Source organism: Pagrus major, chromosome 23 (assembly GCF_040436345.1).
Source record: "Pagrus major chromosome 23, Pma_NU_1.0".
In the NCBI taxonomy this organism is placed as follows: Eukaryota; Metazoa; Chordata; class Actinopteri; order Spariformes; family Sparidae; genus Pagrus; species Pagrus major.
Window position 1 is genome coordinate 22,403,515 of NC_133237.1, and position 25,913 is coordinate 22,429,427.

The following is a 25,913-nucleotide window of genomic DNA, read 5'->3' on the forward strand; positions in this document are numbered from 1 at the left end:
AAATTTATTCACACAAAATCATAATTTTGTATAATAAAAGCCCTCCAGCCATGAACAGTGGTGTCCTATGCATTTTTTTCCCTCACTCTGGGGGAGCGGTTATGTGAATATGATGCCTGCTTTTCTCTCTTACTGCACGGACGAGCTGTTGTTGCATGAGAGTAGCCAGGAGCAATTTATGCTTTCATGTGAAAAGTGAAGGGGAGAATGTTGTAGGAGATTAATGGTACATAAACAATATAAATGACTGTGTAAGCACAGAACCACTGTCCCGTGCATGCTGCTTTTTTTCTTTTCTTTTTTTAATCTTTATGCATTTATTTATTCATTTAGTGGAGAAGATATTTGGCATAATTCAAAGTTTAATCTCAAAAGACACGCGAGGCACATTTGCACTTGAATGAAACGAAAAGGTGCTTGCTGGGTAAGGTTGATTATACGCGTCCAAATCAAGATAAACACATGCTGACAACAATAATAATTCTTCTGTCCGACCACATCCGTATCATCGGGTGATGAAACGAAATCTGATATGTATGTGCAGAAAACAGGCTGCTGCAAAGGCGAATCTCTGGCAACGTGCTGCTCACTGAGAGTGACTCATTTTACCCTTTGTTTCATTTCAAACAGGTTCAGATCTGAATGGCACACAGTAGTCTTCAAAGTGGTAGTAAATTTACTACAATATTAGTTTATTTTATAGGCCAAAGCTTTCATGGTGCGCACAAGTGACTGCGCTCTTTTGTGATAAATCTTAAAAGGCAGAAAAGCACTTTAATTTTTTAAGGAAAGTATCATTTGTCAAAGAGTTTGCCGACTGAGTGAGCATTAAATGGTCTTATGAATCTTCCGCAAATCAATTTGAGGCCCTCAGAGGATTTCTAATGCAGTGCAAATGATAGTAACCCACAGGGAATAGCACCTTTAATTAATCTGGACATGGACCACACGTTCAGGACTTGCAATTGAGGTGTAAACAGATGTTTGGCAATATACCTCCTCTGCAATAAAGATGTCCCCATCGCACTCCCAAATAGCCGCAATATGCAAGTGAGGAAATTCAGCGTGCCCTGATTTATTTGCTGTTATTAATGGGGCGGTGTTGAAGGAAGTGGTCTGTGGCTGCCAGCACAATATCTGACCTCTGAGAGTGCATTAAATCAAGGCATTAGGGAATGCAGTAATAAAGAGGCCAGCTAAGGCACTGAACCTGCTCCAAAACAAACAAACCACAACACTGGCATAGAAGAGGCTGAGATCACACCCAGAGGACTCACGCATACAGAGGAGGCCGACATGAAGTCCACCATCATCTCTTAGTACAACGGCGTCAGCAGCCCATTCTCAAATGTTAAAAGGTCAGGCATCATGTAGTCTTGCATAGCCACACCTGCAGGAGGAAGTCTGGCTGCATCATTTCTCATTCTGGGAGAAAAACACTCTGGCTTGTTTTTATTTCTTGTAACCATTCATTCGTTCTGGCATGAAAATAAATGGTGACATCCCCCCAAAAAAGGGAGGAGCTGCTAGATTGTTTATGTTGGTACCTTTCACTACCCGATCTGAGCAGCTCATTCCAACTCATGGCAAAATGTTCATATTGCTGTTTTAATCTACTGTACAACATTTTTTATTTTATGCTTTGGCAAAATTGTTCCTCCAATGTCCATGCTATTTAAACCCCTTTGAATTTAACTGAATTGATAAAAGCATGCTTGGCTACAACAGTAGCAAATGTATCTATTCACACACGCGTTTTATTTATTCTGTTTTTATTTCTCTTAATTTGATCTTACTCGTTAATGTTGCTCCGTGTTCATATAAAGTAATTTGATCTTTCATTTTATCTGTCTTGGCTGGTTTTGTTTTCCTTTATAAAGCACTTTGTAACATTGTTAAGGAAAGCGCTGTATAGATGAAGTCTACTATTATTATTGACTATTAAATGGAAACACTATTGGCTACAGAAAGTTGGACTGTTGGTTATTCAGGCATTGAAAGTGAAACTGTGTCACTGTGTGGAGCATCTACTCCGTCTGAAATATTGTGCTTGTTAAGACGGTTGCAAAGTTTTATTCTGGTAGCAGAGGCGGCAATTTCTCAGAGGTAAAATCACACCAATTACAGTTCACTGTAACAAGGAAGAAAACTCTTCAGAGCATCCTAACAATGTAAAAATCTCATGATCTCAGATGACAAAATCTGGCAACCCTATTAAGTTAACATAACTGTATTTTCAAAACAAACTCCCAAACACATTCCCCTGAAGATCACAAAAATGCCTCCAGATTAATTCTTCACTTGTTAAGATTTTACAGTGACGTTGTGCTCATTTGGTCAAATGCCAACAGTAGTGCGCACACACCCGACAACCATCTGCTCCACAACTTTTCCTCTCACAGACTTAGTAGTCATTCTGGCCAAGACTGTGCGTCACCTCACATCCTGTGCTTCCCCAGTGTCGTGGTTTTATCCAAACAAGAGTCTTAAGATGCAGCCCCCACATCACCAAACGGTCTCCTGACTCCTACTCACATTTACTTGATCTATCTGTCAACTAACAATGTTTGCATGAGCCTTCACACTTAAATTAACTCACACGCTCTGCCAACGCCGTACAAAGCTCATATATACACTGTGTGCTCAGTGCATTTGAGTTAATATGCTTCAGCAGTAATTGTCTCAGCTACTTGTAACAGTGACACCAATTTTCCTTCCGTGAACGGTGGATTTATGCTGCCCTGCCATTGGCCTCTCTGAGCATCCAAAATATACACTGTGTGATGCATGTTGTAGGAAATTCAGATAAATCATATGTATACTTCAGGAATCATTTTCCGAATCATAACACGTTTTAAGGATGTCGTTGCCAGAACTTTTTGGTCCATGACGGTCAAACACTGACTTTCCTGAAATTCTATGTAGAAGCTGTGTGGTATGCAGAACATTTCCAACTTGTTGTCACAACTCGTCAAATACAGCAGCTTGGTAGGTGCCCTTAACCTGGTTAGGTTCAGGCACCAAGACTACTTGGTTAGGTTTAGGCACCAGGACTACTTGGTCAGGTTTAGGCACCAAGACTACCTGGTTAGGTTTAGGCACCAAGACTACTTGGTTGGGTTTAGGCACCAAGACTACCTGGTTAGGTTTAGGCACCAAGACTACTTGGTTAGGTTTAGGCACCAAGACTACCTGGTTAGGTTTAGGCACCAGGACAACCTGGTCAGGTTTAGGCACCAGGACAACCTGGTTAGGTTTAGGCACCAAGACTACCTGGTTAGGTTTAGGCACCAAGACTACCTGGTTAGGTTTAGGCACCAAGACTACCTGGTTAGGTTTAGGCACCAGGACAACCTGGTCAGGTTTAGGCACCAGGACAACCTGGTCAGGTTTAGGCACCAAGACTACTTGGTCAGGTTTAGGCACCAAGACTACTTGGTTAGGTTTAGGCACCAGGACTACTTGGTCAGGTTTAGGCTCCAAGACTACTTGGTTAGGTTTAGGCACCAGGACTACTTGGTTACATTCAGTCATGACACTTATGTAAGCAAGTTATATAAATTATGTTGCATAACATAACATAACTTAAAATTAAATCAGTCTTCATAAATGGGAGTCAAACCCCAGTCTCCTGGGGGAAAGTCATGTGTGTGAGACATCCAACCAGCCCCCGACTCAGATTTGTCTCGCTCTTTACACTTCTGCACTAGAGGGGAAACTACAGCCACAAACTTGAAAGGGAAGTGGCAAAGGGCCACTGATCAGACTGCTGTATTTGACACGTTGGAAGCGAGAACAGGCTTACATTTTATAGAGATTCAATCAAATTTAGCTGGAAAAATGGTGAGAAATTAGTTTTGCACTTGAGTGTCACATGATGTCAAACAAAATATTTCCATTGAAGTGTTAAGAGGCAGTTAGCCTTGTGTCTACATTCACATTTAATACATAAGCTATCAGCACATTTATCTGCCAAAAGTAAAAAAGAATGAAGGTCGATCATCTCACGATCCACCATGACATTCATCTGCCACATGCAGTTTGTGTCTTTCAACTGTGTAGTATACAGAACAGTGAGGTTTCATACTACTGTGAACTTCACTCCATGATATATGAATATAGCAAATACTTTTTCCCCTCCAGATATACCATATACTGTACTGTAGTTAGTGGTGATGGATCTTTCCCTTTTTTACATGCTCATAACTTCAAGACCTGACGTTCTTTTTTGTGAGTGCGTCAAATCAATGGGAGGTTGGATGATTACATTAATTTTCACTGCACGATTTTTCAGAAATTGACAGAACGTGCAGTGGACATTGTTGTGCTATTCAGATTTTGAGCTTTTTAGAAATGAGAAAAAAAAAAACGAGACAGGAAACAAAAAGCAATGAAGTCATGGAGGAAAAGAGCCATGTTTGACTCTGTGGGTTAGCACTTATCCAGGGCAGGGGGCATAGCCTCTCTGATGTCAAAGTGTCTGAGCAACCCACCATCTCATTATAAACCAGAATAATTTGCCAGCGCACCTCTGCTGACATTCCTCTGTGAACTAAAGAATGGCAAGCCTCAGAAAGGATTGAAAAAGTATGTATTCTTCATTGACATTTTTCTGGCTGCTTTTATGAACAAATTACAACTAAAAGGTTCTTAAAAGAAATACAACTTTTGCTGAATTGCCGGAGAGCAATTAGAGCAGATTAGGTTGGAACCAGATGAATCTTTAAGGCAATGGTTCTTGAATCTGAGCCCTCTGGACCTACACGCCTGCTGGTTTTCAACATGTAATCAGGAAGTGGTTTACACCTGGGATGCCAGGTGAAGGCAATTACTTGCAATCAACTGCCTGGAAAGATGGAGGGAAGCAGTACCCTGGGTCCTAAAGTAAAGCAGCAAATGGTTTAACTATGAAAATAAAGGTGTGTTGAACATCTTGTTATGGTGGTTTATAATGTCACATTTTTACATCACGCATCAGGCATTAGATTACAAAAGGATACATGAGGATACTCTACAATCTAATATCGTAGATACCATGTTGTTCCTGGAACTCCAGGACGATCATTGAAACTGACAAATCATGTTTTGTTAGTGTCGTAGCTTGACGCATGGAATAAGACCGGAAAAAATACACACATGAGAGAAGTCATCCTTTTAAAACCTGTTTAACCTTGTGAAATGGTCCATTTTAACCCAAACCATGTTTTCCTGAACCTACCCAAATATTTTAGTTCCCTAAACCTAATCAAACACTGTCAGAAAATTAAAAAGAAACCTGAAATAATAAGTAAACATTACAATTGTATGTTTCAAACCAAGTGAAACATACTATTCATAACTAATGTTGTTCCAGGACAGTCCCAGTCCCTGTCCTGGAACAACATTAGTTATGATTTAATTGGCGCAACACTAACGCTGCAATATCAGACACACCTACAAAGATCCTATAAAAAATCCAAAACACATATTTTTCCTTACCCATTGTACAATTTACCCATCTAGAAGTGAGGAAGGACGGGTGCATCTACTCAAAGACAAGAGACTTGTGCTCATGTAAACGTTATTGCCGTTCTCTCCAGCTGAACTGCATCATTAGCTACTTAAGTTAGCTTAGTTAATGAGCCTCTCATCCATGAGTGCAGTAGATGCTCGCTTGCGGTGATACCGTTTGAGGGAGGTCTGTGAATTTCCCGAAAAACTGGGTCATGATTTCTGGAAAGAGACATTGCTGTTGAGTTTTTAAAATATATTTAGTGATGCTCTGAACGCCACAAGCCAAGTGCCAGCTAGTTCCTTTATATTCAAGAGGAGGCAGACATCTCCCCAAATCACACCAAAACAATCTAGACAGATAAATAGCACTACAGTTAGGAGGGAAAATATGTATTTTTGATTTTGGGGTAAATATCCTCATAAATAAATGTGTTTGGAAATAGTTGGCACTTTGTCAGTATGTGATGATCCATCTGCTCAGAAGTGATGATATAACAGCAGGACCATGAAATAACATGAAGAAACATATGCACATTACAACCAAGGCAAATGATGCTATTTATTATTAAACCCAAGGTGTGAAATTCCTTCCTGTGGCGTTCCTTAACTAATTATCATGGCACATTAATTTTCAAAACCCCGAAGCCTTTGTTGAGTTTACCCAATGTGCACAGCGTACATGTTTATTCCTGTAAAAATGAGGTGTACTACAAAACAAACTTAAGAGAAAGCTATTTGCTCTGAGCTGAGACAACACGGAGCCGGCAGCCGCTGGGACGACTTCATTTGTATTCCACAGATCGTATCAGAAATTTGGAAAATGTTAATTGGAGACAATGTGTTAAGAGGCAGATATGGTCTGACATGTAGCCAACATAATAGTATTAAGGATGAATTAATTATCACAATATGCTGAGGGTGAAAAATGAATGTCATTCTCCATCCATAGAAATACATAATAGATGAAAAAGATAGCAGTGAATGCTAAACATTTTGCTTGGACGCGAGCGCCCGAGTGCCTTTCGGCTGACACGTGGATATCAAAAGACACTGCTCCCCTGCATCCAACAGTGGACATGTTGACAAAGCCTTCATTTATTACAGATTCCCAGGCCGGCAAGCGTAGCCCCAGCGTGACGCTGATTAGAAGGCTTGTACGAAATAAGCTTGAGAGCCCCATTTCACCACAAACCTATATTCATTTAGTTCTGCAGATTTATACATCCAGCTATCTGGGCACAAAAATCCAGCATGACATGAGAGTGTATTCTGCCCTTTCGAAAAAAAGGGGGTTAATCTCTCTTTCTTTCATGAAGAAGCCTCAATCTTACAGTGACCAGCATGTCTCATATGATGCAGCGGCTGAAGCAATAAATTGAATTAAATAAACCCATTAGTTACAGCAGCTACCTACTCACCTCGGCCCAGATACACTTTCATGGTAAGTTGGTCCTTTATAGAGACCAGAGGACACAGCTTAAGGCTGTGATGGCAGAGCGACCTTGAGTCAAAAGACAGAGAGCACGTCCTTGTTCATTACTCAAATCAATTAAGACAGCCCTGTTTGCTGCACAGCACAGTCCCAGTGTGTTCCGCGGGTGTTTAAAAAGTAAATGTATGCTCATTCAAAAATCAATTCATACTTAGGATTCTGCCTCCTCCTGTCTTGTAGACATGAAACAAACTAGAGGTCGATTAGAGTAGAGAGCGACTATTGGGAGATTCACCATGGGCATACTTAAAATGCATGGAATGACTAACTGAGTGCAGTTCACATCAGCTTCTCTATGAAAAAAGAGCCAGAAAGAAGTCAAGGATCCTAATCTACAGCAGCTTGAAAGCAAACTGGAATGTTTTTACAGTTTTGTCCCTGACAGACTCTGCAAATAAAAGACTGCTGAATTTAGGCCCGTGGTTTTTATACCAATAGTGATGAAGCTGTTGCTTATAGACGGAGGTTAAAGGCAATCTAAAGACAGAGAAGGTTTAAAGACTTTTTGGGTCTTTTTCCTACTGAGAGCGAATACATCATATTAAGCAAATAGTGAAGAAGTAAAGAAGGCATGTGCGTGCATTAAAATGAGTAAAGCAGATTTAGGGAGGGCCCATTCACTGGACCTGTTCAGGGGCTCGATGACACAATGGTTAACATCCCTTGCAGGTACAAAGGGCATGAAAATGGCAGCCTTTGGATATTCCAAGTAGTTATCTGAAACTTTCACCGACTCAAAGAATATTTGCCGACCTGGGAATGAGACTAAACATCAACTCTTCAGGATTTCTTACCGCGCCTTCCCGAAGGCCCTCTGTTGAAGCTGTTAGCATTATATAAAAAACATATTTTATGAGAACAGAATGAACAGTCTGAGAAGGCAGCGCTAAATCTCTCCCCATTAGCACTAACTATTATTAGCACCATTTCCAGTAAAAGTGTTCCCATTTCGTCTCTTTGTCTCAATCGCAAGTCATTTTGGATTTTGTTGTGTGTGGTTGTGCTCTGCTTTATACATAGAAGACGATATATCACCCGTGTCAAGGGCCCCACAAGGGAATCGGTGGCTTCATGGTTGAGGGCAGGTAACACTCGTTATTAGAAAGGCAGAACACGTCAACTCTCTCCTAAATCTCTAATGCCAATAATCCAAATTATCCAGGGAAAACAATCACCTCCTGATACAGCCATTAGCAATTAGCATAATCCCTAAAAGCGCCCTTTTGAATTTCACTGGCTTAATCCAGGTCTCGGTGGAGTTTGGCACATGCCATGGCTTGTGTTAATGACTTCCAACATACCGACACACAGAGTGCTGCTGGTGGCAGAGACGTCAGCAGCGCTGTTTGTTATGAAATCAGATTTTTTTACCGATCGGAAATTTTCCTCTTCAAAAAAGTGCCGCTCGATCCGGCTCGGCAGCGTCTCTACTGTATGTGAGAAGCGTGTCGAGTGCAGTTTACACATCTAATACCCAGCTCATACATTGTTTCACACTGTGCTAAAATTATTCTAACGGAATACCCCATGGTGATTTGAGGGAGAGAAAGAGCATGAATAAGTAAACAACATAAAGCGATGAGAAACTTCAAAGGCGATGGGACAATCACAGCAAACAAGATCCTGGAAGCCAATGAATGTGTTTGTCTTTGTTTGTGACAGTGACTCAGGGGTGTAAACAGAGGAATTAGCTCGCACCTCCGGAGTCTCAACACATCACACAGCCATAATTGAATTAAGTCTGTCAGGTTGTTGCTGAAACTGTAGATGGTGTGAGGAGCACGAGATGCATTCGGCTTCAAAGATCACCTCAATAAGTGAACTTTATGTTTCCATCGAATCTTTGAAGAAGACATCTCAAGCGCCAGAATGTGGATATGTTTATGTTTCTTCATGACTTTATCTTTACTTCTGTTCTGGGTAGGTTTAGGCACAAAAACCACTTGGTTAGGATTTGGAAAACATCATGCTTTAGCTTACCAGGCTCTGTCGCTACAAACATGGCTGGAATTTGTCCTGATGTCTCCCTAAAAAATATCTGGTTTTGTTAACAAGGTTGGAAAATGCGCGAAAATCTCTTTAAAAATATCCAGTATGTTGCCACGAAATGTCCCAGCATCTTGTTAAAAATGCACTACACAGTGATTTCGCGCTTACAAATGTTGAACCATCGTCCTGAACAGTGGTCTCTGGCTTGGCAGCCATCTTGCCTTTTAGCTGTCATGCCATCACCATCCTGTCCTTCTCCGGACATGAAAGTCAGCTCAAATGTGAATATGATATGACACGTATTGTAGAAGCTCTGATACAATATGTATGAAACATACAAATGTAGTATATATCAGTGATTTGCAGAAATGTACAATGCTAGCATTGTATTCTGGTGACTGGGCTGAAAATAAAAAGGTAATGAGATTATTGAAAAATGTCTGAAATGGTATCTATATTTAGCAGCCAGCCCTTTGATGCTAATTTGTTTGTTTTCACAAAAATTGCCAAGCTCTTCTTGATGGAAAAAACTGCCATACGCTGCATATTGCTGCATATGTCTACTGTGTAATGGTCATATGATAATGCTGCCTATACTACTGGGAGAAGCCAACATTTTCATTCCCCCTCCATCCCTCAGCATAACACACTACAGAGGCACCTATCAGCTCACGGACACACATTTGAAACATACTCCCAGCAGTCCCCGTATCTTGGCTTCATGACCATTCCTGTCAGGGTTTTCCCTTTGACTGAACAAATGCATCAGCTCGTGTCATGAGACCACATCCCTCGCAGCCAATAAGGAGCATGAGCGGCGCAAGTGCTCCAGGAGATGTGGAAGGAAAATTGGAATCTTGACAAGTATGATTGACATGCGTATTTGTCCCAAGGTAGTCTTATTTGCAGAGATTTAAAGACGTTTGTAAACCGGCATTTCTGCAGAGCACAATCATTGTTCCTCCAGACTAGAGGCACATCACGGCAATTCTGTTGCATGCAAATAATCTTTTGGGAGAGAGGAATCCCTTTGAGCATAAAATGACTTCAGCTTATACTTTATTTTGGGTCCAAAATAAATAATTTAGCAGATGAAGCTGTGTCTTTCATTTTCAGACAATCTGTCCATGTCGTGGAACAAAAACACAAGCCTAAGTCCTCCCTTCTATTTCAGCGACGACGCAGGAGAAGGCTGCTCTGAATTTATCCGCCTCTTTTTGATGGACACAAAAATAAAGTGGATATGAGCCTTGATGGTGAACCATAACCCACGGCCACTTCATAGCAATGGAAGGGGAAAAAAACGGCGAATTAAATTCTAACCATAAGTAAAATAGACTTCCACTTGAAAGCATCGGAGTGTAGCTACAGCAGAGCAAGAGAAAGAGATGGATGTGTGTGTGAGAGAGAGAGAGGAGGAACGCACATGAATTCTGAACAGGACCAAAGGCAGGATGAAATTGGCTATACCCATTAACTGCTCAAGAGGGGTTTTTTTTTCTCCATATGCAAAAAGGATGAAGCGACGTTACTTCTTCCATAATTCCCATGTTACAATAGAGATCGCGAGAATAAGATCAAACCAATCTGAAATCCTGGAACGAAATGAAAAAAGAGCCGCTATTCAGCCAAAACAAAACACAGCAGAAAGGGAAAAGCTCCTGAAAGGTAATTCAGCACTGTGCTCTGTACAGTATGTGTTGATCCACAGTGTTGGGATATCTGCTGCAGGAAATGTAAGAACCTGGAGAATGGTGTTGTAATGGTTGTACTAATTAGCTGTGCTGAAACAGTTGCAGCTTTTCGTGGCTGTACTTGTTGAAATTCAAATGTGCAGTGTTTTACAAAAGGAAAATTTCACCTGAGATTTCAATTATTCAAAACCAGATGATGCAAATGCATTCTGTAAAAAATCTGCAGACAATGTTATTTAACTGGGGGAAGAGCTTCTAGTGCAACCCTGTCTCAGCAAATACATTTATGTGGTGCCGAATGGCCCTTTTCATATTTGGGTTAATGTTTTGATGGTTTAAGTGGCAAAATGTTCATATTGTGATGTCATTTACCTCCAATATCCATCACAGCATGACTTATATTTGTGGTTTTGCTTTGATTTTAGAAGGCAACACTGAATTAAATCACAAGTTCTGAGCCAAAACAGTCTTTAGCCATTTCCCTAGCTTACAGGTTAGCCTCTCCCTAACTAGCTTAGGGAAAGCCTAACTAACATTTTTCAAAATATGCTTACATGCATCTTCTCTGCGAGTTGGATGAGATGGTTCACAACACTCATGTGTCTGTACGCTTAATATTTAGCTGGAATGAGGTGCTACTAAGCTCAGCACAAAGGCTAAAAACAAGGTGTAACAGTTAGCCTGTTTCTGTCAAAACATCATGAAATTCAGCCATCTGCACCTGTGAAGCTCACTAATTAACACATTGCATCTCACTTCTTCATCATCCAGAAACCAAGGACAGCTCGACACATAACCTCCTGTAAAATGGGGATTTGCTGTGTTTACACAGGTGTCCGTGTGTATTAACACAACGAGATGCAACGAGTAACGTGGTGAGCTTTATAGGTTATTAGGTTAGTAGACTGCTTCCAGTCATTGTGCTAAGCTAAGCTAACTGGCTGCTGACGGTAGGCTTTACATATATTAAGCTTACAGACATCAGAGTGATATTCAGTTTTCTCATTTAACTCTTGGCAGGGAAGCAAATAAGCATTTTCAGCGTAATGTTGCCTTCACTGCCCCAAAGTGTAGGTTAGAAATGATATCTGCGCAGGGGTTAGGATCGGTCATGTCAGTTGACATGGTGCGTTCAAGTTCTCCAGTGTAAACAAAAGGGATGAGTAGTTACTGCCTGGATGTGACTTCAGTTCTGTACACGTAAGTGTATGTGTAACCATATGAATATAATTTAACTTTATATCCATGTGTGTGGAGCAATATCTTTTCAAGGCCACCTACACTGTACATTTCTGTAATCAGGGTAAACAGGTAAGCTGTAACCATAGTAACAGCTGTGTGACGCAGAAGCTCAGTGCAAAGGTAATTCTGGAGAAAGAGTTTATTGTTGAGTCTCATTCCCAGGTTGTAGAAAACCGACGCTGTGGGTAAGTATTCAGCCTGGAGGCGTCGTATTAAATGACCTGGGAATGAAAGTCAACAATAAACTATGTTTGAAAAAAGAGAAGAAGGCTGGTTGCTCTATGTAACATACGTAGGCAAACACTGTGTCAGGTGCTCTTGGAAAATGTGAGAAAGGGAATACGAAGGCAGTCTAGGCACTCCAAAAAAAAGAAAATATCAAGAAATAAGGAAGGAAATACTAAAAAGCCTACATTCTCACAGCTAAAAGATTAAAAGGGCAAACATTACAAAAGCCAACATGTTTTGAGCATCAGGTCCAAGCGTCTTTTTGGGGTGCCTGGATTGCCTTTGTAATCAATCAACTATATTTCTCCAGAATAACCGTCCTTACCTTTAACTGTGCCGGGCTCGAGTCAGGTTCAGATGTAAAAAAACAATGTTTGGTTCGGTTTTATATTATATTCCAAAGCGTATCCTAAATGTGACTGAAACCAAGATCAGACATCAGAAGGGCCGGTGTGCATGTCAAGATACGATTTGACAGACTATAGTCTGATGGCATAACACTGAGCAGAAGAAGTAAAGTTGCATAAAGTTTCATTTAAAATAAAATACTTTTAAATTATTTTGAGTCTTATGAAATATAATTAAAGATGAACCCTCTCAGGGCTTCTGATGGATGTGCAGAAACAGCCCTGAACATGAAAGACATTGCACTTGCACTGAATCCATAACACGTGGATACACATACATCATGCATGCGGGGCATTAATGATTGATGTAAATTGACACAGTCATGTATACATTTGGCCGTGCAAGGCACCATTGACAATGTAAAATATGTGGATAGGCAGTTTTCAGCTCTGAGATCACAGACACTCAGTGGTACTCCATCGTTACACTCGACAATCAGCCGCACATCTGATCATCACTGAGGAGAGCCTTCTTACAGGAAGAAGTCACTTCTTACTCACGGAGAAGATGATTTCATCATAACATTGATTCCACAGTTGGCTTACTGTTCAATAGATTGATTTATAAAGTGCTGTGTACGAGCTAAAGCAGATGAAATAGGCTGCCCTTTCTAGCTGTAGGATATAATGAGTAATTTTCTTGTGCTATGCTGCATCTAAAGAGATGCTCAAACAAGAAATAAACATGATTGCTCCTGTGGTAACTGGAACCTCAGAGCTCCATGATGCTTGGGAGTTTAATCAAGTGGAAAGAGGGTGGGCAATGAGAAAGTCTGTACTGAAGCGGTCCACTCTCTTGACAGCGCATGGGGTATGCTGCTAATTAAAAAGTTTAATTCCACAACTGCAGCACTGGCATCAGAGCACTCAGAGGTGCGTCCTTGTGAGTCTTGGCGCCGTCTTATCAGGCGTAGGCAGATTCTGCCATGTTGGGGAAGGCGCAGGACAGGGAGGCACTGCAGCGGCACACAGGCCCAGCTGGAAGGGATGGCAGCGTGCCTACTCGGGGATCTGGCCCACCTTGCTCTTTCCCATCTCCCCACTGAGTGGAGTCACGGGCTCCCAGTCAGGTGGCAAGAGTCAGGCGCTAAGCTGCCCATGGAGCAGCTGAGAAACGGAAAGCAGGGCTAAACAAGGGATAAACGCTGGATTTAGACTTTCTGGTTCTGGCCCCGGCACTGGATCCATGTCTCCATTACACACCTCTGTCACCGGGTCCTGTCGCACGACCAGAGGTTGCAGGTACAGCAAAGCCTGAGCTGCAGCACACACTGTTCCTTCAAAGCCCCACAGAGGCTGATTCAGATGTGATACACACTGCATCCATGAATAGACTTTAATATTTCATAAAAAAAAGAAGTTGTGAATTCTTTATAATACAGTGCAAAGACAGGATCTGTTTCTTTGATAAGGTGAGGAATGAGTGCGCTCCATTGTGTGACTTTGACTGAGCTAAAAGTTTTAAATCTGTGTGGGATCTATTGATTAGAGCACATTACAACACACACAAAGGGAAAAGGCCTTGGATATGACAACGCTCATTGTGCGACATGCTTTTAAAAAGGCCACATCGCACGAAGCAACAGGAAAAGATGATTGAAAAAAGTCGGCAACAAAAGCGAAATCGTTTCAGAGCAGGCTGGAATAACAACAGTGCGTACTGGGACTAATCACCACGGAGCTGGAAGCCATCGCCGACTCGTTTCTCAGCAGCACGGGGCCGCAGCCCTGAAAGAATAAGAATACGACTCTAAAGATTTATAGGCGCTCCCTCTCAAATTTTATTGCATAGGGGTTAAAGTGTCATTTTAATAACACAGAGATATTAGAGCTTGCAAACCTCAGTAAAACTTTTGTTCTTGTTCTCAGCTAGCTGATTTATCAATGTATAAATACTTTACAGAGGAGACAAAGGATACACAGGGCACATTATGATTTTTCTCACATGTTGACCATAGATACTGCAGTTTCATCTTCTTGGATTTTACACCAGTTTTTTAAAAATCTCGTATGAATTAAAGCTGGTAAATCAGCACAGTGCCATGAAAGTCATGAAACTCCTCCAACACAAAGTTGTTTAGATTACGACCTGCTGTTGCTTTCGTCTTTTTTCTCCTTAAAATATGCTTTTAATTCAGCCCTGCCAAGTCCCGACTGTGGCGCTATGAGTTTGATAGATGATGTATTCGCCTCATAAACAGGTGAGCTTGGCAATAAATCCTTTAACACTGGGTCAGATCCATAGAGTGGTGAAACTGTGGTGTTTCAGGAGGTGGCGGCTGAAGTGTGTTAGCAGTGGGCTGACAGAGCGATAAGTTATTCAGGATATGCAGGACACACTCCTGTTACCGAGTATTGTCTTTTCTTCTGGCTCTAACAGTACAGTCTTAGTGGCAGTTATTTGATGAAGTACAGTATATAAATCAGTTTTATACCCTGTTAAGTCTTATACTGAGAAACTTTACGAGAGAAGTCTAATTTACGGCTTTTGGCCAATTATTGTGAGACGTGGATGTGAGTGTAAAACTCTGTTCATACACAGATTAAATGGACGGACAATTCATTTTAGTGGATTGTATTTCAGCTCAAAAAGCAGTAAGGCTGTTGAATTGCAAATTGTGCATTTCTTTCCACAGTTTATGTGGAGTAGATGTTAAGGGTGTGTGTGTAACCGTCTTCCATACTTCAATTTGTGTTCTTGCAATTGACTCTGAAGTAATCCCGAGTATTTATCGGACACCTGGGTGGACACGGCAATATTCGCCCCTCGTCATGAGGCACAGCGAAGTCGTCTCCTGGCAATGTGAAAGATGTCAATCGTTCATCCTGCATTTAAAAAAAATATATATATACGCGCTAGTGTTGGTGCAAAAGTAGTATTAGCTACCGTGAGTAACGTTAGCTGTAACGTTAGCATTCTGGCTTTAATTCTCAAAAAAAACGTTGGTTAATAGATTATTATTTGAGTCTTTTACTTCCCCTTTTTCTTCTTCTCTTTCTTTTCTGACATTAATATTTGAGTGCTAGTAGCTAGTAGCCTAGCGAGCTCGTAGTTAATTAAGATCAAATGATGAAACGGGTCACATTTTACTAATGCAACAATAAATCAAACTGAAACTTGAATTCTTGATGTTTTAACAGGTAATGCTCATTAATTTGGTTCAAGATAAAATGCTTAATTTAGGATGAACATGATTATTGCTAGTCTCCACGGGTGCAGCTAGCATTTGGGACCCTTTTCCCCCCTTATGGGCAGCACTGTCTACTCAATACAAATACATTCACTGTGATTCAACAGGATTGCATCAGGTAATTTCGAAGCCAAAACGGTAGCACTGTCATATTTTACATTATCGTTGAATGTTTTGTGTAACGCGGTTCTTTTGTTGAGATTTCAGGCGGTGTTGTGCAAAGAGGAGTCAGACTTTCTTCCATGTAGCATCGTTTTCAGGAAGTAGATGTCTCACAGTAGGTTCTGAATATTACAAGGCATCCAAGCAGAAGTAGGGTGGGTTACACACACACACACACACACACACACACACACACACACACACACACACACACATGCACTAGAAGCACAAGGGCACATAGACAGAGTTACTTGAAATTTTAAGATCTGTGTTTCAGGGTCGTATTGATTTTTGATGAATTTCACACATAATTCATTTCAGATCTATGGTTGTGTGTTGATAAAGCTTTATTTATGACTCCTGTAATGATTTTCCGGGAAAGTATCAGTTCGAGTTTGCACCTCCAGAAGACACTGATACCGATCATACCAGAGCCTAAAGTCAGAATACAAACACATATAGCATGATATGCACTTTTTGTTCCCTTGAACCTTTCAGATCAGAAACTATTAACACAACGGCTCCATGGCAGGTTCTCTCAGTGTGAAGAAAGCCGTTCCTCCTCCTTGTGAAGGGACTGTTCCCACTCTGCTGACTGTCCAGTTCGCACATCAATGCAGAGCAGAATCCCATCGAGCCTCAGTAGATGAGAAAGCTTGTGCCTTCTGCTGTATTATTTGATCCGGCCACACATGCTTTTCAGCTGGAATTAATCTAAATCGGACAATCTGACACTCCTCAAAATGCTTTTTACAACGAGAAAAGCGGCTGAAACTGCCACTGTTAATCTGTGAGTTAGCTGAAATGTCAAGGGCTTTAGGCGTTTTATGTGTGATGCACCAAATTTGAACAATTTTGGAAAAATAACTGCTCTGTCAACAAGATTTCACTGTAATTGATCACGCCATGTTTTTTTCTTCCTCAGCCAGCAACATTTTGTGATTATTTTTCTGTTCTTTTTCGGATTTTTTCTTCTCTGGCAGTTGCTCCTCTCCAACCCTATTCATTAGCATTAATGTAAACGCTATTTGTTTGGCATTTTGCAAAAAAATTCCAAGTGTAAAACCTCACTAATAAGCCCTCATTAGGCCGGTCCCTAACAAGTGTGAATTCCTGCTGAGAAAGCTCGCCCACAGCACACATAAATCTTCATGTATGATCGATAATCAATGGCGTTATTTAGCACAATTCATGAGGCACATTATGATTCCACTAAAGTATACAAATACTGGCAGGGAGCTGGGGTAACATTTGCTGGATTGGTCATCATGCATCAAACGTTTCCTATTCCAGGTTGAGGCATGCTCAAGAGAACAGATAAGTTAAATCCTTGCGGTGGCTCATCCTCTTTACTCAGAAATAGAGGCAACATTAGAAGCGCCAATTGGCTGTTGAAAGTCCTCTGTGTACGGTAATGATGGCTCTACATTGCTAATTGCTTGTTCAAGTAAGCCCAAAACACACTGGAGAAACTGTCCAAGAGCACTAAAAACAGGAAAGCAGGACCAATCACCAATCTGGGCCCGTCGATGGAGGTTCATACCAGACCCGCAATAATAAACAAGAATCCTGATGTGAATATTAGATATGTGCTGAGTTTATACAGGAGGCTAAAACCATCTTTGTGCCACATTCTGAAGTGTTCATGATGGAAGAATTACTCTACAAAATAAATTAAAAAACAGAAACAAAGCATTGTTTTCCCTCCGCCTCCACAATTGGAGTTAATCCCTAATCCGGTAACGTGTCAGTAACGGGTCAGATGCTTAATATTGCGTTAAACAGAAAAATGTGCAAGTAAAACAACAGCAACAGAACAACACAGTTGTATTAGACGTGTTGAAAATCAATGATTCTTAGATGCATTGTGATGCCGATGTGGAGGATTCTGCACCGATGCAGCGACGGAGCATAATCAGGAGTTTGAAGCCATCTGAGAGAGGAGCATGCAGCAGAGTCATGTGTCAGGAAGTACCCCGGTCTTAGAGGTGCAATGTGAAAATGTATTTTTTTGTAGATTGAAGCGCACTTGTAATTAGCGTTGTCAAAGAGATCAAAATATCGACAGTTTCAGGCCTCATTCTTCACAGTATTGACACACCAGCACTAGCTGCATTATTTCACTCTCTTTACCAACAGCGAGATGCCACATCGCTCCACCTCCATAATCAATTCATTTAGATGCTTTTGCTAGTAACACACAGTACACAAGCCTTGTTGTATTTATCTTTAGATAAAAATCACAGTTGTATGCCCTTTGTGTCATGTCAGTTTTTACCCATGTTGTTAAACATGGTATTGAACATCGATATTTTCAAGGCAGTGTATAGAAGCTAGAAATCCCAGTATTGTGACAACACTACAGTACTTGTGAAGCTCTTGGAGAAAGATTTATATTATGTGTATGTACTGAGGTGGGTCACACAGATACTGGTATTGAAACGATGCATCTTTACATATTGTATACTGGCTTTCTAAATGAAAAGGGAGTTTAGATTAACCGGAGTTCTTGTATTAATTGATGAAAAGGCAACATGTGCAGTAACATGTGCATTATTAAGATACATCAATGGGAGCACAGCAATGAAATGAGAACTGTTGTGCATTCAAATAATTGACAGGGGAATCGTAATCGAAATTGTGAGGATTCACATGACATTAAGTTAGGTGTTGCACGATGGAAACGTTGGATTCAATGCTAATTTTTTAAAAAGAAATTCACTGTTCGGTGTAAAGCGGTTGCAAAAAGGTTTCTGGAAGCATTTTTATGAACACATGGATCAAAAAACCATCTCTAACTACTGATAACATGGACTGATGCCATAAAAAAAAAAAAATCATGTGATGCGTTTCATTTGTAATTTTAACAGATACATTGAAACACTAACGAGCATAAATCACACAAGCACGATTCAGATCCAACCGCTACTGGAGACGCATGTGTCAAAATGTCATTTGAGTCCCCAGCCTATAAATAAAAGTGAATCTGAGTGCAACAACTGTGATTTAGTCTATATAATATACTAATTTAGTGAATCCTCTCACACAACAACAACACAAAGACTCAAAGCTCCAAGAAAACGCTTCAGTTGCAAAATAAATGGCCAGTTACCTTTTTTAAAATGAATGTAATTATTTCAAATAACTTCAGAATTGATGAAGTGCCGTTTTTAAGATTCCTGTCGACAACACATGTACTGTACATGCAGCCTCTACACAACACAAGCTGACAAGTTGTACTGCCTGCCTTCACTTCAGCAGGAGAACACAGTGACTGTGGAATAGGAGGGGGCGTTCGCTGCTGCCTACATAAAAGAGCACATATTTCCTTTTATTCCACCACTGTCACTGAGGTTTGACCATGTCAAACATTTGCCAAGATAATGATAACATCCTTGGAGGAGCTGATTCTTCATGATACTTTACCCAAGTCAGAGGAAAGTGGCAAAAAAAGCCTTTACTGGACAGATGCATTTTTTCTAAATGAGGTGTCTGAAGCTGAATGTTCAAGTAGCACAAACACATGTTCACAATCTCATTCAGCTGGACTATAACCCTACTGTGCAACCAGCCGAGTCGCCAGGATGAAATGTTGGCTGTTAACATTTCTGCAAACCACTGATGTTCACTATTCTATTTGTAAAAAGCTACATAGCACAGGGACGTTTCTACAACAGGTGTCACAATACATTCACGTTACATTTATGACCTGAGGAGGTGGTGTAGGTAACAGATGAGAAGGCTGCCAAGCCAGTGGCCACAGTTTGAGACTGCGTTTCAACATTTGCAAGCATGACACCACTGGATACCTTAAAGAAAACCTCGGGACAATTTCCAGTCATGTTTGTGGCGACCAAAACAGGTACTTTAAGCAAAACATGAACATTTCCTCACCCTAACTCAGTGGATTTTGTTGCCTAAACCTAAAAAGACCATAAGCAGAGTCTTGTCACAACATAAAATAGAAAATTGAACCCAAGGAAATCTAAAGTATCACCATGGTTTTCAGAAATGTACATTTATCCAGGGGATTGGGTTTGACTATAACCCCAGCTGTACTGCAGTGGCAAAGGCTCCAGGCTTGCCTGAATGAACCCACCATGTTTCCTCACCTCGTGGCAGGTTCTTTAATTCACAGCACAAAAACTCGATGGAACTTCCCTTCATCCTCTTTTCTTTCCTCCAGAGCTCAAATCACACACGATCGCACAAGATCACATAAAGCCACAGGAAAGTATTCCCCTAAGCACACACAAACAGCTCAAACACACAACCCCGTACTGAAGATCACTGCACCTGAATATGTGTAGGATAAACTGTAACTGAAAAATATCACCAGTCGATACAAGCTCCTGCAGATATCGTTGGATTCACCGAGACTGAGTGAGCATTTGAGTACATGTAAGCTCTGATGAGACGCCTTAGGATTACATCTCCCCATAGTTTGTCGTTCACATCCATCAACATGTGGAGCAGGTGTTACTGAGACAGGCCTGAATTTATGAATCACATTTTATGAGATTACTGGTCTCGTTCTACTACACCAATGTCAAATGCTTGCAAACATCTGTAACTGATCATAATTTCACTTCCATTAAGTGCACATTAGCCAGAGGAGAGCGATGCAGTAAAAGGCATTGTGTAGAAACAAACAAACGTGGCCTGAATGGATTTTTTTTTGCCTCAGCGTGGCTCAATTCGTCATTATTTTTTACCCATTAAACCATCAACTTTATACCCACTGGTGTAAAAATGTGGCCTGTGTGTTCACTGGCTCCCTGAATGCACCATTCAGAGGTGAACGTTCCTCACAGGACAGCGTCGGATACAAAATTAAGGCTCCTGTGGGGATTTTTTCGGCTCTGGGGCCCTAAAACACACGAGCACACTTATTATTATTTATGTAAGCATGTCATCCTCCTGTCTAATGAGCCTTTCACCGGAAGCGTAATGAAACAGCTTGCATTAACACAGGCTAAATGAACAGCCGAGAGCTCCCATGTCTATGCAGCAAGATGAAAGCAGATGCTCCACAACCCAAACACCGGCGTAACAGACCCGGGTTTCTCCGGAGGAACAGAAGGGACCTTGAGTCAGCGTCATTCTCGTCAGCTCATTGACTCCGTTAGAAAGTCTTGAATTCCCTCGGTCAAACATCATTATGCGAGAGGAACGCCAAGCGGAGCCATGACCAACTGACCATGAGTGAACCCTCAAATTGATTTTTTTTCTCACATAAACACGGGAATGATAAACAGGCAGCTCACTGGCTAATAAAGCTGGACTGAATGTCAGCCAGACACTAACTAACAATTCAAGATCAAAAAAATGCAAGACTCTCACGTGTTGTGCAATTCATGCAAAGGAGGTGCTCTGCTAAATGATGGGTTGAGTAGGAGGAGAAAATACTGACAGACTTTAAGATGAAAGCGGAGTCAAGCGAGAAAAAAAAAACTAGTTCACCTTTAAATACTTGCAGTCTGATACGTATCACATGAAAATGTGTTCCTATAAAAGAACTCTTTAAATCTGTGTGCATGACTATGCATGTGTGCAACTAAAACTGAGGAAAAATGAACTGAATAATGAGCCAATTCCTCTTGATTAGTGTAAGAAAATAATATGAGAACACATGGACACTGTGTTTTCCATCACGTGTTTCATGTTCACCAGCTGATACAGGAAGCAGACTGAAGCAGACGATGCCCGACCCCCCCCCAAAAAAAATAAAACGTGATGTTGAACAGAATCCTGGCCCGTGGCCCTCATCTGTGTGTGTCTGTCTGCCACCATGCTTGGTGAAGTGTGATTCTGCTGTTTAAGACCACCCTGGATCTGCAACAATGGAGTTCACTACAGCCTGTAATGACACACACATCATGGTTCAGAAGCAGAGTGGAAACTCTCCTGTGAGCAGTATAAATATATACTCTCAACACAAGATTACAGACCTCACCTCTCTCAGGTGCTCTTACACACTCTGTTAAAGGACCATTTTACCAATTTATACAAATCATACCAACCACTTTACAAACCACTTTTTTCCCCTGCATTTCCAGGCAGCCTTTGCTTTGTATTGGTGTCACTCAAAATGCAAGGATGTGAAACTTGCTGGAGTGAGATAATCCAATCCACAGGCTTTATTTATTATCAGAACCACAAAAAAAAATTAGCTTGTGTAGCTGATGTGCAGAGATGAAAAGTTTGAGAAATGATTTATCCTCTGTGTCTGATCTCCTGCAGGTTTTGAGTCTTTCAAATTAAATACGAATGAAAAAAAAAAAAGATTTATTGGAATTGGAAAACAGCAAGGAGGAGGCTGGAGTGTGCATGATTAGCAATGGATCTGGCTCAAACAGAAACACTGGGGCTAGATCACACTGAGACTGTAACTCACCGGTACCAGTCCAGCCCCTTCTCGTAGTTCCTGTCAAAGAAATGTGGCTCATTCCCAACGGCTCTGACGTCCGGGTGCACCCTGAGCGCCTCCAGCAGGGCTCTGGTCCCCCCTTTCTTCACCCCGATGATGATGGCTTGGGGAAGTTTCTTCTCTCCGTAATCCATGGTGCAGTTCACCCTGAGATCGCTGTCCGTGGTGCTGAATTCCTGGTGCTCCCTCTCCAGCGCGGTGGTGCGATACGCCGCCGCCGATTTGGTCGGAGCCGCCTGCGTCCTAATCCACTCCACCGTCCTCTGCTCGGCCTCGGCATGATCCTTCACGGTGGAGACCGCGGTGGTCCTCTCGGCCTCGGTGAATTCGCTGAAGCCCTGGGAAGCGGAGTAAAGTTTCTCCCTCAATGTCACAAAAGTTGTCTCCTCCGTCACCAGCCTCCCTTGATACGCGTAGTTCTCTTGCAGGGGGAACTGCAGCGAGTTGTAGCAGCTCATCAAGCTATAGAACAAGTATGTGACAGAGAGGGAGAGGGTGAACATGAATAAGATTTTCCGGGGCACTTTAGAGGTGAAAACCGAAGTGCTGGACCAAAATGCCATCTCTGATAGCAGTGATCCTCTCAAAGAAGTGGCCAGACATGTTTCCACCCCGAGTCTTGCATGGACAAAAAATCAACAGCAATAATCAGTCACTATCAGCGCTGCTCCAGCTGGAAAAGCGTGAAGCTGGACCAAACCAACCTTATCCAACCTGACCGCATATTTATATATAAAAAAAAGGATAGCCGGGGAAATAGCTCGTTAAGATTCCGGGAGAATATCGCGTCCCTTCTCCTCTTGAGTGTCGATTTCTTTTTTATTCCAAGGCTGACAGACAATGTCACAATTTATTGGACTGAACTTGCAGATTTGAGAGGCTGGAGGTCTGGCGTCCTTCCAGATGAGCAGCCTGGCTTGAACTGGACTGAGTGTGATGAGCGAAATGTAGGCATTTTATGAAGAAGGAGGGAAATAAAGAGAGGAAAGAAAATGAGCAGCAGTGTTTAAAGTGGGATTCTTCCTCCTCTTCTTCCTCTTCTTCTCCTCCTCCTCCTCACCAGCCCGAAGTCCAGTCCAGTCTGCGATACAAGAGTGGATTCACATCCATCCGGGCGAGAGCAAATCCACTGAATCTTTCCCAACAGGAGACGAACGGGCGCACAATCCCCCTCCGCTTCTCTCTGCCTCTGACTTTTGTAGTAGAAAGTGGGCAGCCTGCTGCACAAAGGCATCCACTCTCCTCACTGAGGCTGCTGCTCGCCGTCCCTGCCGCCTTGCGCCTTCTCACGTTGGTAGGATCCTACGATGTGCGCATCGGCTGGGTGAGCTCATCTCAAGTGAAGCGCCGTGGAGCCACACAGCACAACTAGTGTGTACACCCACTTTTTTTTTTTTTCCTCCTCTATCCGTGCACAAGTAGGGCTCTGAACGTCAGATATCCTCATCTGAAACACGCGTATGGACAAAGCCACACGTCCCCTACCCTTCACATGGACACTCACAGAGGACTGAATTACAGAGCAGGAATATGCGGGGATGTCATTACAGTGTGTGTCACCTCGTACTGTACAAAGTTACCCAAACTCCATCTCCAAATAATAATTGCGATGGAGATTACATTTTTACAGAAAGCTCATGTCTGCACCCTGCTGGTTTTTCTGTGGAGCGTTGCGTTAAGTTAATTAACAACAAAAGACACAAAGAGAAGTTTATCCTGCCAAATGTGAGCGCATGTTATACGACTCAAAGTGGATAATGAGCAACAGTGTGTCCTGAATGTAAATGATGAGTCACTGGGGAGGGAGGGGGGGTGTAGTGGCTCTTAAATGCAGGGCAGCACATGCAGGAAACAATCCTGTGTTCTGCATTATACACTGGATTTATTACACACGGGCGCAGGCTGTAATTACTGATGAGAATATTCACCAGACCTTAACTTGTACACTTTGTTGCCGCAATATGAGGATTTAAAATTGCATGCCACTGAAACGTCTCCCTGTATTAGAGGATCTCATTCATCACGCACCTCCAACACACCGGCGGAGCCAGCGTCACACTCTGTACTGGGTCACAAATAATTTGCAATGCCTGGATCTCAGAACAGAACAGAACAGAACAGAACAGCAAGCCACTGTTATATTTAAAGTTCTGGTGTTGGGGGGGAGGGGGAAATATTCATATGTGTGTGTTGGCTTTACTAAACTGTGTCTCCTCTAACTGCCTCAGCATGCAAACCAGGGGTGACACAAAGTCATTTTAGTAAAGTGTTGTATAAAGTGGCGCAGTGGTACTAAAGGACAACAACATCGCAAGGGAGCTCTTTAAATTTGCATTCAGCCCGATGCGTTTCCACCAAATCACAAAATCTGTCATCCAACCAGCGCTACAAGCACAGGTGGGAAATATATCTCTTCACATTGCTGAGTCCCCTAACACATAGTCAAGATTCTCAAAACTCAGTGGAGATAACTGCTTAAATATCAATGTTTTTACAATGACAGAGTAGCAAATGATGATGTGAAACAGGTGAGAAGAGACAAGTGGCCAGAATAAAATGTTGGTGCTCATTTCTGCTAACCACAGATATGTTCAATTTGCAAGTTTCAATGCGTGTCATATGAACATTTCTACAATACCTGTCACTTTTACATCCTGGGAGGAGGGGATGGTGGTGGCGTGCCAGCTAGGTAAGGCGGCCAAGTGTCTGAGACAGCGTTTCATCTGTACAGTAAGTGCAAAATTTAGCCAGTCGCTAGGATAAAATGGCTACGTACCAGCTTGTTATTCTGCATAACGTGTCATATCACGTTCGTGTTACATGTTTATGACCTGACTTCGATATCGTGAGGTGGATGCTTGTGGAGATACAGGTGAGAAGGGCGCCAAGCCAGAGACAGGGTTTCAACATTTGTAAGAGTCTCATCACTGGGTATATTTAGGGACAATTTCCAGCCATGTTAGAGAGCCATTTTTTCTGGCAACTGGGTGGGCTAGCTGGTGAACAAAGTGAAGCATTGAGCTGCTAAAGAAGTCAGGTATTTTCCTCAGGAGTTGGTAGACATTAAAAAAAGCCAGTGAAGGTTGGATTTACATTCATCAGGTGGATGAAACACGACTGCAAAGGAGTAACAGCTGAATGTAAGTGTCTGTTTGCAAATTTCAACTTTAAAAGTGACAATATATCAACGTTGTGTTTACAACTTGTTTTTCGCTGCCCCCTGGTGGCCAAAAAATACATAGTCAATCTGATTGACCCGAAACGGATCTTGATCTTATGGCTTGTACATTGTTGCTGTGATTTTATGCAGTGGTGCTCTTTCTAAGTCATACACATAAGTCAGTAATTTATATGTTTACGGCTAAATGTGAGGTACCTTACATCTGTGTGAGATTCAGTTGTGTCTAATAAACAGCATCACGAGCTGCCATGTAGCCGTCTGTGTATCCTCTTTGGTGAAATCTTGATCCCAAACACTGTTGCCGGATTCTTGTTCTGATTTTACTTCCCATTTCATGTCCTCACCAAGATGAAACCGCAAGTTATTTACAAACTAGAGCTATCCATAAGCAATGCAGGTGATTG

At 41.8% G+C, this 25,913-nt stretch overlaps 1 protein-coding gene across 1 annotated transcript in view; it reads right to left on the bottom strand.

The window, feature by feature from the left end:
• The window catches only part of LOC141019814 (heparan sulfate glucosamine 3-O-sulfotransferase 4-like), an 81,667-nt gene extending 58,776 nt beyond the window's left edge, over window positions 1–22,891 (bottom strand). Inside the window, exon 1 of the mRNA XM_073494831.1 lies at window positions 22,296–22,891. Coding sequence (XP_073350932.1) covers window positions 22,296–22,891 — 596 coding nt within the window. The remainder of the gene's footprint in view (window positions 1–22,295) is intronic.
• Window positions 22,892–25,913: the final 3,022 nt, after the last annotated feature.